Genomic DNA, 16,054 nt, shown 5'->3' on the forward strand with positions numbered 1-16,054 from the left:
CAGCTCCCACATATCAAGCATCTTTAAGGCTCCCTGAGGAGGCTACTGTTCCAGGGTTCAGTGGGACACAAAGCACAAAGACCATAGCTAAGATGTTCCTTTTAAAAATAATGTATTATTTGGCACATACAGCTACACGAGTGGAATTTAAAAGTTCAGTTCAAGCCTATAGCACTGAGATCTCACTGGTTGCCTTTTGTGTCTAGAACTGGAATGAGTATGGATTAGAAAACCTTTATAATTATATACAGAATTCTCTTTAAAGGAAAGATGTATGAGTTAAATATGCCATTTCCCACTAAAAAAAGAAACATGCATGTTACATTAATACAGTGTCTACACTTGAAACATAGTAAATATAAACATTTGTTAATTCCTCAAGTACACCTACCTCCTGGTGCATCTGTCAACTGGTAAGTTTTCCAGTTTTAATTTCCTGATCCGTTAATGAATTCTTCTCCCATTTCTCACTTGGCTTTGAAAGATCTAAACAGATAAACCAAGTAACTAGACAGTGGAAACAGTTACATTAATTATATACTTCAATTCTTATTAAAAACCAGGAAAAATCTGAGAAGAAAGAATACTCCCAACCTTAGCATTCCTAAGCTTTAAAATACTACCAGAAACACAATGGAATAACTTGGGGAAAAAGTAAATAACGGGGGAAAAAAAAAAATCCTTTCCCCAAAGAAACCTGCTTGTCAATACTGTCCTTTTAAGCAGTAGAGTTGTTTAATTTTTCTCATCATTGCAGAATGTTCTAATTTATTAGTTTTGACAAAAGAAAAATAGAAGAATCTGAGTCTTTTTGCAGAGCTGCTTTTAAGCTACTTTGTTAATATCACACTTAAACTTGTAAGAGACATCATCTGACTCATAATGGTGTAGTTTTAACCACACCACCTGTACAATGGAATTTTATTTCGATTAAAATTCAGTTTTCAGACTTTTCTGGCATTAAAGCTAAGAGATTCCTTAAGCTTAAAAGAACTTTGACATTTCTTCCAAAGTAACTTTATTGCACAATTCATACACAAAGTTTAATATACTGGAATGTCCTTAGCTATTAATACACGCTATAATGTTTAAATTACAATTTCACATTAAACCTGTAAGAAATCTTCACTTAACACAAGAAAGTTTAGTTTGTTCTAATGCCCCTCACCAACGGCTATTCGTAGTAATTCACATTTTCAACGTCTAGCTTCTAGAACCCATTGCCATGTCCTTACCAATGATGTGATTCCTTTTCCAAAATTGTTTGCTAAATGTAGCACTTCGGACTAGGTAATACCAACCAGTATGAAATTACTAGTTTTTCAGTGTCAATTTACCTATTATCCCATATAACATACAGTACATATATTTTACAAGGCACACATTACAGTACCTACATCACAGCAGTGTGAATTACAGCAACTTAATTAAAAAAAGCTGTACAGAATACAAAGTTTACTTTTTCACTATTTAAATAATTTTTGCATTAGTTTATATTGTAATTGCAAGTGTCATTATGCTGCAGTTAATCTGTTTGCATCATTACAAAATTACATTTTAAGTTCATGTAAGTTCTCAGCAGAAAGTCAACTTATAAAATGTCAGTTCAGAAGTATAATTCTTTAAATACTTGAAAAATAAAGTTAGCTTGAAGCTTTAATTTAGATGCTCTTTCTGTTCCAGTGATATAAAAAGTTTAAAAAATTCAAAGGTTATTTGAAAGTTCTGAACATGGACTAATGCAAGCTCAAAAAGCAAAAAAAAAAAAACCAAAAAACCAAACTGGTGTGTGATTAGGAATATTTGCAAATATTTTAGTGGAAAATCCCTGACCATTAACAATTTTTAGCCCAAATAATAACTGCGTTTATGCAACCAAAGAGGCCATACATTTTCTGAAGAATATCTCATTGATATCAAAGGATTATTAACAAAGGGAAAAAATTCGTTCTAAGCTATATACATTCATAAGGGGATTTTTCAATAGTTAAATACAGATTCACACACTAAGCCATACTGGCTTTCAGAGGATACACACAAGAAGAGTATGTTGCTTATCTGTCTTAATGTCTATGATAAATTTGACAACTGTGCCATAAGCCAGGCTCAAATGGGTGCCATATGCTATGCACATTCCTTAACAAATTGAAGTATAATAAAGGAATTCCCAATATCTAGTCCCCAATGTAATTAAATTATTTTATAGCCAATTAAGAAAAATAAACAAATGTGCGTATCTATGTGTCCACAGGCCTTTTAGTTCAGAACCTGTCTGTGATAAAAGGCCTTAGCCTTATGGCATCATTGAATTTTAACAAGTATGGTAATTAAAAATAGAGTCTTACAGTAAGTGAGATTTATGCTGATATTCCCTCAAATGCTACACTCGAGCATTTCTCACTCAATAGCCTCAAGTTAAGAGTAGTATTTGTTAATATATATTAAAAAAAATAATCATTAATTCTCTACAATAGCAGTTGATTTCCATAACACTATGCAAAAGAGGCTTAAGATGGGTTTCCTGATACTTAACGATTTATTTTAGACTGTCTAAACTCAGCTCTTGTGCTAGACACAGAAATACACTGTTGCACTACAGTTATGATATCCCTTCTCCCAAGTAGTCACATGCACATCTCACTGCAAGCAACATTATTAATAAAGTGGAAGTTTCCCTCTGCTACATAAAAGCATATTGCACTTAAAAAGCACAGCACCCTTACTTAGATTATCACCTTATAACTCTTAATATATCTTATAACTCTGATTTCATCACTTCAAAAACTCAAAAGAAGCAGATAAAACCACAGCTTCGGACTAATCTACACCTTAACTGCTAATTCAAATAAAGTCATTCTCTTCAGATATGCCTCATGTTTAAAAATAATTTTGGCTGTTCTTGATCAAAAAACTATAAAGAAACTGATTTACTTTTTTTAGGATTGTGTATGAAACTTTAATGTTTCCAAGCTACTAAGACTATGCTAAATATCATATTTAAAAAAATATTCTAAGAGATAATCTTGTTAGAAGAATAAAGGGAAGCGCACAAGTACATTTACAGAGCTGCCTACACTCTCCAAAACAGATTTAAAATAATTAATACTAAACCTCCTAATAAACCAGATTGAAATCAGTGTCTGTAAACACTAAAAGCAGCAATAACTGGCTACTGAAGAACAGGCAGTGGGACATCTTCAAGTTTCAGCAGTAAAATTTCAAATCAATAATCACTAGTGCTAACTTATCTTTATTCACATGATTCATTAGTCATGAAACTAAAAGGGACTGCTTTTAAGGATAAGAACTATGAGGTCAAGCCATCTGACGTGGTTCATCTTCTGTAGCAGTATGCTGTGATGTTCAAACAGCAGTTAGCAGTTGTAGTTGTGCTGTTATAAATTGCTTCATCTAGTAGTTGAACTGTTAATTAATATCACAAGTTCTTGTTAAAATAAACTTTGTTAATGATCAAAGAGTTTACTGAAAGTACAGATTAATAATTAAGACTGCACACACATACACTGGCTCATATACTCTTGTGTTTGAAAAGAGCAGTGTAGATTCACAGCAGCCAAGAAGAGAAGTAAAAGACAGACTGTGGAAGAACGGCAACAAGAGGTAAAAACAGATGTTCATGAAAACGAAAGCTTCAAGTGCTTCTGCTATTATCAGCTTGTTGGCCACTGTCAGGGTCTGTGAGGCTGGCCCGCCTCATCTACCATGTTAAGTATATAAGTAGCAATATCATCTTCTGTAGGTGCATCTGAGACCACCCAAGAATCACTTGCCCCAGTCACTTGCCGACGGCAGACAGGACAGCTTCTGTGACGATCACTCCTGTTAGGAAGCCAGAGAAACGAGTATTTTTCATTGATGGTCTCTTCCCGGCCAATAAAAGCCCAAAGAGCCCCAAAACAAACAAACAAATGAACGAACCCAAAACAACCCAGTGAGAACTTCAAGAAAATTATCAGGTTAACTGGATTAGACCACCTATATATTTCTTTGTTTCTTTAAAAACCTTTTCTTGTGAGGAAGATTGGCCAACAATTCTGAATGTAGCCCCATTCTTTGAGTGACAAATTTGGAGTCATGCTCCCCATAATCAAGTTTGCCCAGGTTAAACAGAATGCATCTAGCTACCTGTCCAGAAAGTTTAAATAGAAATTCAGAGTCTAAATTAATTCTTCCTATCTTTATATATTCAGCTGAGGTACTTCAGAAACCAGTCCCCATAAGCCTCCTATATAAAGAGAAAAAGGAACCCTTTTCCTGGATCGTTCAGCGCACTGAAGTTTAGGATTGGTCCCTCAGGGTCCCATGCCCCTTCACTGACTAACTCAGAGGTCCCAAACAATTATGCTTCTGAGCTGGGAGCCTCTGTTATCTGCCTAGGTTAAGAAAAGATTAATCTTAAAAATTGAATAGCAAAAAAAAGAATGGTATAACTGGAACTTAGCTAAGAGTTCAGCTGATTCATTAGCCAACGTAGAATATAATCCACTCTCCACCACAGTCCCTAAAGTAAGCCCTGTATTGCTGATAGATGTTAAAATATTTTCACAGAAAGAGATAACTAGTTATACTCTGAGATCCAGTGATTTTTACATTTTTTCCTTGTGGGAGCATGGTATTACAAGAGTAACTTCCTTGATAAGCCTTTGAAAAAGCCACAAAAATTCTTGTGCACAAATTATGTGACTTAAATGTAAAATCATTTACATTAACTAGTCAAAAAAAGCCTTTAACTGAGAATATCTGTATCACCTAATGCTAGACTTCCAGAACACCTGCCTAATCCTTGTAGGTCTTCTGCATGGTCAGAGAAGAGCCATGCTCCTCCACAAAGTAATTTTTCTCTCTCTTCCCAACAACTGGTGTAGCAGACAGATGCAGAAGCTGAAAAGCTGTTCAGTTTACTGTGAAACTGAACATACATTGTAAGATACATGTTATACATAAATTCGAAGGCATTGCTATTGAGAAGAAACCTCTTCCTGGAGAAGTCTGATATATTTAAATTAGTAAATTGTATGCTATTTGTTTCAAGTGAAAGCATAATATATGGAAAAAAATTCCTCTGATATAGTTATTTTCCAAATAAGTGGTAAGACTGTCCAACTTGCCTTCATATTTGCATAGTCCTACAAACTATTGATTTTTTCCATAAAAAGACGCTTTAATAAGATTTTGTGAAGCATAACATGCCAGCATCAGCATATGCCCTGTCTTCTCTAGTTTTTGAGCAAGAATACAACGATTTAATTTTACAAGAATAGAGATAAGAAATTACAAAACAAATGCTGAAAAGTACTTTCACATCTTTTTCCAAAATGAAATTCTTCATGTTTACAAATTCTGAAATCCTTTTTTCTTTCTACTGTAGTCTGATTTTACTCAAACTTATTACGTATCATATGTACATTAGCTTGCAAATATCTTCAGACATTAAATTATATGGGTACTAAGTAATCTGTCAGACCAAACTGAAACATGTCAGATAACCAGTACATACTATAAAATAAGAAATATCCTTTAATATGTATTACCATTTATCAATGCATTTCTGACAGAAACTGTGAGCACACGGCAAGATTAAATCGGCACGCCCATCCATGCAGATGCAACATTCCTCTTCATCTGTCAACTGTTTAACCCTGCAGAAGAGAAGACAGTATTTTGTCCCAGATAACTAACAAGTTTTATATTTATGCCCTAGTAACTACACTAGTTACTACATTCTTCATAATAATTAGTGATGGACAGAAAGGAACACCTGTGCTTATCTGCAAGGAACATGTAATTTTGTGAACGAACTAGTTACATCATCCCAGTCTATGTCAGCAGACATAGCCTCAAGCTACCAACCAACAGCAGTAAATGAACTAAACTAAGTTAGAATATGCATTTATTTTTTGTGTCATGTGGTGCTTTCCGTGTTGCAAAGGGTTATGCAAATCCTTTTTCATATCAACAAGGAAGTGTGAGAAGTTGTAACTGTTACATATCACATGAATGGGCAAAAGAACAGAAATACTGTTTACATTAAAGGCAGGAGAAGAATCTGCCTTCCTTTCACAGAGTGTCAGGCTGCACTATTTCATAATGAACTCTGTCACATTTCTGTGTACTGGCTTATATCCTAGAAAAAAACATGCATGTCCAGAGGATCGCTACTAGAGTGCACGTTCGCTAATTTCACATGCCACCAAAATGCCAAGACCTAAACTGCTCATTAGATTGAAAAGGCTGGTTTGAGCTTGCAACACCCTCCTCATGACTGTTCCCTGAAATTAGGACTCTCTCTCAAGTTGACTTTTACCAGAGCTTTTCCAGTTAAGCTTCTAGGTGTTGGCGGGGCAGGAGGGAGGGGTGGGTGGGGCAGAAGTTTAAAAATTAGATCACTCCCTGGGACAGACATTTTCATTTTATCTGTCTTCATTCCCAACCACCACCAAATAATAGATATCTGTATCTAAAGTTCTTAACAGTAGTATCGCAAATATTTGCATTACCAAGACTTCTCAAACATTAAAAGGTGCAGAGAATCCTCAGCTTTCATGGACCTAACTAGACGTGCAAAGTTCCCTAATTTTATAGTCATGGCTCACTTCTAAGACAGCCAACTAAGTGTTCTGAAATTTTTAGGTTTTCCAAAAACCCTGATTTGGGAATCCCTTTTGTGACTTGGGGCACAGAGGCAGCATTCTAGAAAGAATGGCATTTCAGGAGAGACAGTCCATGTTAATAACTATTGACCAGACCGCTTTTGCTTAGGTATCTTGGGAGCCTGTCAAATACAGTTTTTACCTGTACAGATTAGCCAGCTAATGGACAGCAATTAACATGCTTTTGTTTTATTCTTCAGTAGGTCCTTGGGGTTTCCTTTTCAATTTGCTTTTTGAGAAATTACTTTAGAATGCTAGGAGATTTTTTTGGTAGAATTACAGATGGTGATTCGCATACAGCAAGGATAACACTTTCAAAAAAACCTATCTTTTGATTAGCTCACTATGTTCTTTGGACTTGCTCCCTTTCACTTCCCTCCCCCATGCAACTCCTGAGTACTAACCTTTGATAACACTTCAATTTTTGAGATTTGCTGCTGTATATACAAGCAATTATACTTAAAACAGATGCCCTATTTATAAAGTTTCTGGAACCTAAGATTTAGCCATTTTAAGTTTCTGAAGAATGGTAAAATACAAGCGTGACAAACTGAGGAAATGCTTGTCTCTTCATTATCAGAAAGAATAAAACACTTAGGGATATTTTGGAATGCTTCAAATAGGAAGTGGATGTTCTAGAGAAATGGAGTATTATTCCAGTGGAAGAAGTTAAGATAAGAAGAAGAATGAAACAGATAGTATTTGCTATTTTTGGACAGTGATGGCTAGCTCTTGCAGAGCTGAAAAATGTCTAAAGGTGAGAAGAATTTAAGCAAATGGGAGGACATAATGGAAAAACAAACAGAAGATTTCCTCGGTGTAAAATACTTGAAGGTGCTTCAGCCTCTATTTTCCTTAATGACTTGAAAAACTTGGATAAGATATAAGCTTACTAAATTCCAGCATATTAGAAAAGTATAATCCTTCTTTGCAGTTGTTATTTGTCACTAATACTACCTCAAGCGATGAAGTTCACAAATATGAAGGATACTCACCTCCCCCATCTCAAAGTCTGAAAACTGAAAAAGAAAATCACCTAGGAAACCTTATATCTTACATGTTTTGCATAAGCATCCGGGTTTTTTTTGTTTGGTTTATTTGTTTGAAGTAAAAGGCCATTTCCAGATACATATGTGTTCTAGTATAACCATATATCTTTGAGAAAGAGTAGGAAAAGATGCTTTCCCAAACACGTCCACAATTTGCTACCTAATTCTAGCACTTTAATAACTCAGAACAGCTAATAATTTAAGATTATTTGTTCCAAAAGAAGAGAAACGGGAAATTTAATGAAAACATTCTGCAATCCAAAGACTTAGAAAAACCAGTGGGCTCTATCTGTAGAATGACAACATAGTTGACCCCTTTCTCATTCTAACAGCTGGAGTATGACATTCTAAAGACAGTTAACTAGCTCAGCAACTTGTTTTGTTAAAATACCTGGCTACCAGCTCTTCACTGGTTGATCTAGAGAACTATACCATTTACTACTTTTTCTTGTAAAACCTCTCTATACCTCACTTAGAATTGAGTTAGAACTCTGAACTAATTCAGAAAGTTAAAAGTAAGGAATTACTGGTAGCAACATTTCCACATAGGGAAAGGGTGACAAGTTTCTTTCTGTTACATTCAGTTTGAACTGAAGTTATTGCAGGTGTTGACCTCAGTCTTTTGCTTTTCCTCTAGTTAACAAAGCAGGATGTCAACATGTGTGAGACAGTTCACGTTTTTCCAGTCTTACAAGTTAAATTATTACTATAATTGATGAGTTTCTAGTGGCAACAGATGGGAACTTTCACATGCCAAAATGTAAAAGAGGAAGAGAAAGTTTAAGTAGAACAATAACAAAATCTGTTTAAACAAACACTGTCAAACCCCCTAGATTTGTAGCTGCAGCTGATTCCATTTCCTCCTGTTTCCTTATTCAGGAGATTCAATATATACCTTGTTTGTATTAGAACTGGTCGTCAAAACAATTGTTCTGAAGCTAAGGTATGGCAGCACCAACAGAATTTCACCCAAGTACACTACAGCTCCCTTGGTACAAGAGAAGGTGTGCTATTCATGTTTGTGATGATACAAAGTCTGCATCTGCCAAGAGCATGCAGTTTTGATCACCAGGTGTTTGTAGTTCAGGTTCTACACACAACGTCCAAAATATTTATGTTGTAACTGTGGTCAGAAGCTAGAGTATATCAAAATACCTTCCCATCCACAAGCTGGCCTGACAAGATGACACAGACATCAAACTCTCAGCAGCTTCTTCAGAAGTACCACTCTGTGCAAGAACTCCTGCTGCTTGACTGGTGATATCTTTATAAAGTTGAATGAACTGATACAAGTTCAAGATTCTGGAAGCTTCCACGATGCCACTTGCTTTATTTATCTTAAGATATAAGAATTATTTACAATTACATATCAGATTTTTACTTGACATTGCTCAAAATTCTTTTCATGCACTGCAATTCTCATGGCAGTAGCCACATTCCCAAGCGTCCATCACTGTTAGCAAATTGCAGTCTGATTCAGTAAGAGTTAAGACCTGCAAACAGCTGTTTCATCATGAGGAATGCCACAGTTAGGATTACATTTTTAGGGCAAGACAGTTACCATCACTACTTAAATGGATTAAGTTGTGAGTAGGGACCTAACGCCTAAAAACTGGGCTAAACTTAGAACAAAGAACAGAATAATCAGTCATTTCATATTTGAACTTAAAATAGCCTACAATGATGGCTGCCTTAATGAAAACTAAAAGCAAACAGAAAATTACAAGCTGTTAGTTTCCAACAAAGTTTGAGAGCTGGCTTGGTTGAAACTGCATGTTACGATTGCTCAGTGGATTCAGGAGCACTTAAGGATGTTACTTGATAGGCTACAGAGGGGAAAAATCTCATTAGAGCAAATTAGTTTGAAGACCATGACAAAACTTACCAAGTTAAACATTTAACTTACAGATTGGTTTTCTAAGGAATCAGAATATATTCAGTTACACTAGCTCAACTAATAATGCTTGGAATTGCTGACTAACCTCTACTACTACCAAACTATAGAGGTCCCAGTTTGCTGTACTATTTGATTACCATGACTTGGCTTCACAAATTACCTGAATTCATAACTAATGGGCTGTAAGCACTCCATCGGAAGATATCATTCCTTTAAACTTAGTTATGAAAATGTTTTTGTTAACCTGCTTTTTGCAGAAACTTAGAATTTAGACTTAATTTATGTCAAAAAGTATCCTTGAATACATCATCTGTATCAAAATATATACTCAAAATATATGTAGCAGGTGTTAGATTTTACCAAAGTGACAGTCCTCAAATATCCGTACACAAAATCCCCACCAAATTAAAATTTTCAACAATCTTACTTTAGTACATATTATCCGAACGACCACCTTCCAGAAAGCAGAAGAATCAGAACCAGGCTGCACCTCAAATAACAGATGTTTGTCTTGTCCAGAAGCCAATTTTTCAGTACTGAAATAAAGAAACATCAGTTTTACATCACGTGCTAGACATGGAAAGATCAGCAACCTCAGCCACTGTGGCAGTATTTACTGTTCACCTATGTGCTCTTTATCCTTAAAGAGATTTTATCAATCCTGCCCAGAGACATGAAAAGAAAGAGTAATGACCTTCTTAGCATGTCATTAAATATAAAATACACAGTCCTTTTGCACTTTAAATTGCACAGTAAATTTCAGAAAATGATGTGCATGTCTTTTGATCCAGCATCAGCAAGCGTCCTTTATAGACATTTTACTTTATATATACTTTCACTGTTTATTACAGTAATCATACAATCTTGTGGTCCAATCTAGAAAGGTTATTTCCTTACCATGTATGTAAAAAAAGCATGCAAGTACCAACACATGCAGATGAGATGTATTTTTGTTAGTATATATTAATAATGAAGCAGTCAGGTGAAAGCTTCATGTGATCCTGGGATTTTTTTTTTTTTTTTAAATGGAACAAGACACAAAGGTCTATTCCATAAGAATCAGAACAAGATATGTTACATTCAGGCTGAAGTAAACACTATAAAGAAATTAAAAATATTTAAACAACAATGATATTTTGGAGTTAATTATACTGAGATATTCTTAGATTCTCAGGCAAAACAAAGAAATGTTCTTCAAAATCTATTTCTGTGTCTACCCAAAAGACAGCTATCTGTTCTTGAAGGTCATTCATAAAAGTATGACACTCTACAAGACAATTTCTAAACTGAATACAAATTCACATTATAGTTAAACATCAAACGCTTCCAAATGCCACACACTACAAAGCCCCTTTTCAGCATGTACATTTCCATTTCCTATCATTTTATGCTATAAATATTGGGTAAAAATGACAACTCTGCTTTTCTGTTCATTTCTTTTTACCGTCAATCTATCAGTCAAACAAAAGGCAGGCTATGAAAAAATCTTACTTATGCAGCCTTTTGTTTGGGATTATCTTGGCCACTGGTTTCAGATAGTGAAGCATGTCTCATCTTTAATGAGGAACTGCATTGCATGTCCACAGAGGTGGAAGAGATGGTCACAAACGGTTCTGTCTCAGGTACTACCTTCCTCGTGTACTTATACTGTCTTTATAGGGCTCGTATTGCTTCTTCCTACCAAAAGTGATGGGCAGAGAGGAAGCAGCACTGCATCCTTAGGTGGCTGGCAGAGGGGGGCAGAGTAAGGGAGACAGGTAACCCTAACAAAAAGATACTGCTATACAACTACGTCTTGCAAACTTCTAAGAAAGAAACAACACTTGCTGGAAGAAGAGTATTGAAGAAAAGAGAATTTAAGGAGGAGAAATGGCTTTGGTTTTGAAGTGTAATTACAACCACTATACAAATTTAAGAACTGAAGGAAACATTTCAAAACCAGATGGCCAGTTCTGGCTTAGCCAGCACAGGAGAATATATTGCATACAAGGTCTCTGTAAAACATTAAAAAAAGAAGGAAACAAAGTAAGGCTTACACATCATTAAGTTCAGCTACTCTTCCCAGAAACTCTTCATATGTTAGGAAACCACTTTCTTGAACCAGAGAGGCATGCTTTGCTACTTTTTCTGGCAACTTGTTAATTACAGTTTGTGTATGGTTTGAAATTTGTTGACCCATGGTGAAGTTCTTCACCTCAGTTCCGTAGAAAGAAGTTCTCATTCACTTGTAGAGTCTCTGCTAAAAATATTTTAGAGAGTTACATTTGTGTGTTTTATGAATGGCTACTCCATCATTTTCTTTTAGTGTAAGAGTTTAGCTACCCACTAACCAGTCTAATTATTCTACAGTAACACAACTTGAGCAGTCAAATCAGAAACAAAGCAGAACACTTAAAAGAGACTGGAATGTGGCATTAACAGCTTATGAAAGATGCATTATTTTGCTTACAGCAATACTTGTATTAAATAGAGATAATTTTTCACGCAGATTTTTCAGCAGCTCCAACACACACATATAAATATATCCAATGGAACGGAAAAGAAAATCTTAAGACGACAATGGTAATTTATTACAAACTTTGTTTTTCCTAAATATTTGTGCATGTGAAAGTCAGAATGTCTACAAATAAGCATATCAATGTATGTCTCTGCACAGACATTACATTAGGAATTAGCTTTCATCCATCAGACTGACACTGGCAGATCAAAAGAACTCTCACAGCATTCTTAAACTGGTAGGCCAAGGAATCCACGTCAATATAAACCCATTTAGAAATCTCCCTATCTGCACAAAACACTCAACTTTAGGATGTATTACTGAACTGACTTGCTCAAACCTCTCCCAACTTCAACTTATTTCACCTTTCCTTTACACTCCTCTTTTCCCCCAAGTCTGCATAAGGATCTACCCTGTGCCTTCTGATTCTGAGTCTTTATCCATTTCCTCCCCTTGATCCCTCACATCTGACATCCCCCCAAAATTCCTCTTTGCTCTTTGTCTTGAAATAGCAGAGGCATGCAAATTAATTCTGTCTGTACAGTTTGTCACTTCTAACGCAAGCCAGTAGTTTCACACCCTTTCAAGACTTCTACAGATAGAGGTCTGCAATGGCAAACTAATTGCAGAATATCAACCTTAACTTAAATGTGGAATAATCTGATACTAGGTACATTACAAACACCTTATGAGAGACATCACAGAAAAAACAGAACTTCATCCTGCATTATGTATCGCTGCATTTGGGCATAAAACTGCCCAGGAACATGGTCTACAGCTGTCAAGATCTTGCCACGGCGTAAGAAAAACATGGCACATACCAGAGCATTCTATGAACTATTCCAGTATTTCACACGAGAATAAACTTCTAATTTGATGTTTGAATTTTGACCAATTTCTATTCTCAGACAGATGTCTTCCCACTCAAGTCCCACTTTTCTCCTTCCAAATTACCCTCCAATCATCTCCTCTTCCGCTATCCAGACCTCACCTTTGGTGAGCACTCACCCAGAAGATACACTCGAAGCCCAACCTCTCAGCAGCCTAACCTTTCGCCCCTCGAGTACAGCCTATCCCCTAGCTTCCAGTTTTTGTGTGTTCCCTCTAGCCGCAATACACTCTTCCTGAGGAAGCAAAGTGCCGCGTGTGAGCCTACTTAACTAACAACATAAGGTTGTACCACAGAGAATTTGGACCACCACCCCCCCGAGACGTTTGCGGAAGTGGCTCCTCTCGTATACTCTCCAAGACCAGAAAAGCACAGAACTCTACACAGGTAAATCAGGTGTACCGCGACCCTTCTCCCTTTCCCGCCTCTCCGAAACCGCCAGCCCCTCACGGCCAGGGCACAGCAGCGGCTTTCCTCGACCGTTTAACCGCACTCAACGGCCGGGCTCGAGACAGGCCTCGCGCACAAGCCCGCCTGCGTCACGCCCGCACAGCCCAGCGCGGGGGGCCGGGGCGGGGCGGGGCTGGGCGCGGTCCGCTCCCCCCGCCCCCGCGGGTAACCGCCGCTCGACCCCTCCCGCCCCGACGGGCGCGGCAGCCTAGGCCCGGCTCAGGGGGGGCGGCCGGGCTCTGCTCGGGGCGCCCGCACCCAGCGGCGCCCCCCCGGCCCGGGCCCGAGGCCGGGCCTTGCGCTCCACCCCCCCCCTCCAGGGCGCCGTGACTGCGGGGCAGCGCGTCAGGCCCCGAGGGGCCGCGGACGGAGGACCCCGCCAGCAACCTCACCCCAGCGCCCCGGCATCCTGCCCGCCGCCGCCCCACGGGGACCGGAGCGAGGCCGCCCCCCCGCGCGCCTCGGCTGTCGGCTCCGGGCGCAGGCGCAGGGGCGGCGGCTCCCGGCGCGGCTGGGTGACGCCAGCGCGCGGCTCGCGCCGTTGCCGGGACACGGCGGACGCCGGCGCGGAGGCGGGGCGCGGGGCGCGGGGCCCCCGGCGGCAGCGGCGGGCGTGGAGAGGCGGCGCCGGCGGGGCCGCTGCCAGCCTGCCCCGCCGCCCGCCCGGTAGCGGTCCGGGCTGGAAGACCGTTGCGCACGGGGGAGCCGGCGTTCGCCTTACAGCCGGGCGAAGCGGGCCCCGCCTGAACATCCTTTCTGTTCTGCCGCAGAAAGCTCGGTGTACCGAGCTGTTTTCGTTAAGAAGAGTCCTGTAACAGCTTGAACGACCACAGCGGGGTAACTTTTCCGCAGACGGGCCTTGCTGCACCCCCAGCAGGTGCCCACTCAGCGCTGCACAGCTCAGGGCTCCCGGCGTCTGAAGGGACGTACGGCTACCTGTACTATTCTCTCTTTTCCGTTAGCTCTAATCAGTAGCGATTTAAATGGTGCTTAACGGAGTCCGAGTGCCGGCCTTGGTGAGATCATCACAGGCCAGCAACTGCTGGTGCAAAACACCGCCCCACCCTGCCATAACAGCCCGGGGGGGCGGGAAGAGAGCACCCCGGTCTGCGTGGAGGATGTGGGAGTTGGATGTGTGTGGCAAAGGTCAATGCTCGCTGACCTTTTTACAAAAAACCCCTGTAAATTATAACAAGCCATTTAGGAACTGAAATTGTAGAACATCCTCTAGGTCATCCACATCCTGATGCTTCAAGGTTTAATTCTAGAGTGGTTTGGGTTGGTTTTTTTTTATTTAAAGAGGAGAAAAGGAGTAGTACTTCCCCTTCCTGCCCGCTTCTGTTCACACATAGACACGTGTACTTCCCACCATAAAGGCATCCCTGTATTCCAGACAGGGATGGGGTTGGACAGGGAACGTCGCTGTTTCCTGCAGGCCAGCCACCCCTTTCGCCTAAGGTCAGCAAACATCTGTAGCCTCAGTGTGGGAATCTGGGTAGTGTTACTGTCAAATGACTAATACAAACTCATCTGCTAGGTGGAATGAATTATTTGTCCAAGACACTTGAGCATAATGCCATTTCTGAGACATCAAGGAACTTCATCGCTGTTGAGAATGCCGTGTAAAAAAAAAGCACAACACTTGAGAAAAGTCAGAAACGTAATGAAGGATTTCTCTTAAGTTTCTGCTACTACCAGTTAAGGGTTTGGGTTTTTGACACTTTCTGTCTAGAACTTAAATGTTTCCTGTTTGCTTTGTAGTGGTACATCCCTTGCAATTCTATTAAACAATGAGCAAGTATGTTTTATACTTTCTAGTTTGAATGTGACTGAGCAGTACTCATTATATACAGACAATATCAAATACAGTACTTGTTGATTAGTACTTATAGCTAGCTTTTATTACATACAGAACAGTGTAACAGGTTCCTTTTAGCCTTGGTAGTGTTGGCATAAATTGTGTAATGGAAAGGAGGGGCAGATCACACTACGTCCATTGGCCAGGTGTCAGTGTGAAGGTCAGGATGAAAGCTATCTGAGCTTTTAAGGTACATGATAAGACATTTATAGGTTACGGCAATATCTTATTATATCGGCTGGTATAGATTTTTTAGAAAGTAAACACTTCAGGGGAAAAAAACCCCTTATTTAGATCTAAAACAGAAGCAATAAACTTCCAGCTGGAGTAGAACTAGAGAACAATTTTCTGAATTTCTTTAGGTGTGAATGAGACAATCTGAGAGAAAAGAAAGTTAATACCTGTGAAATAGAGGTAATATCAGTAGGAAAGTAAGAGAAGTGATAATTATCTCTTGGTGGTGGGGAAAAAGAATAGAAAAACGGGTAATTGCTAATCTCTAAAACATGGAAAAGAGAGGTGGAAGTGAAATTGTAAAGTGTCACAAAAAAGTCTAAAATTACCTGGAATCCACTAACATTGCCTGTGTCCTTAAGCCCATTTGCTCTTCTGACACCATCATGACAAGTGTTGGCTGTGGCCTTTCCTGATGGCCTTATTTCTGCTGTGTACTCTCACTGCTTATATGGCATAGAGTGCTTTCATTCGGGTTGCCAGGAGAGATACATGTCATTACTGCAGTA

At 39.0% G+C, this 16,054-nt stretch overlaps 1 protein-coding gene across 2 annotated transcripts; it reads right to left on the minus strand.

The window, feature by feature from the left end:
* Positions 1–1,001: 1,001 nt before the first annotated feature.
* On the minus strand, positions 1,002–13,955 carry RNF141 (ring finger protein 141). 2 transcript variants are annotated; one of them, XM_052810426.1, is made up of 6 exons: positions 13,846–13,955; positions 11,654–11,853; positions 10,045–10,153; positions 8,876–9,057; positions 5,553–5,660; positions 1,002–3,840 (listed from the first exon to the last, which is right to left on the minus strand). In XM_052810426.1, exons 2-6 carry the CDS (start codon positions 11,836–11,838, stop codon positions 3,690–3,692), a joined length of 735 nt encoding a protein of 244 aa, XP_052666386.1. In that variant the 5' UTR covers positions 11,839–11,853; positions 13,846–13,955; the 3' UTR covers positions 1,002–3,689. The 2 variants fall into 2 exon arrangements, with proteins under 2 accessions (XP_052666386.1, XP_052666385.1); XM_052810425.1 differs by having other exon boundaries at positions 11,654–11,856.
* Between the last annotated feature and the right edge of the window lie 2,099 nt (positions 13,956–16,054).

Source organism: Harpia harpyja, chromosome 16 (genome assembly GCF_026419915.1).
Source record: "Harpia harpyja isolate bHarHar1 chromosome 16, bHarHar1 primary haplotype, whole genome shotgun sequence".
Classification (NCBI taxonomy): domain Eukaryota; kingdom Metazoa; phylum Chordata; class Aves; order Accipitriformes; family Accipitridae; genus Harpia; species Harpia harpyja.

What these genes read in the sequence shown, in the direction of transcription:
- RNF141 (XM_052810426.1), bottom strand. Translation starts at nt 11,838, where the DNA reads ATGAGAACTTCTTTCTACGGAACTGAGGTGAAGAACTTCACCATGGGT. An exon ending in GTAGCTGAACTTAATGATGT is followed by an intron (nt 10,154 to 11,653) that starts GTAAGCCTTACT and finishes TCTTTATTTCAG; the next exon opens with TACTGAAAAATTGGCTTCTG. An exon ending in CAGAAATGCATTGATAAATG is followed by an intron (nt 3,841 to 5,552) that starts GTAATACATATT and finishes GCTTCCTAACAG; the next exon opens with GAGTGATCGTCACAGAAGCT.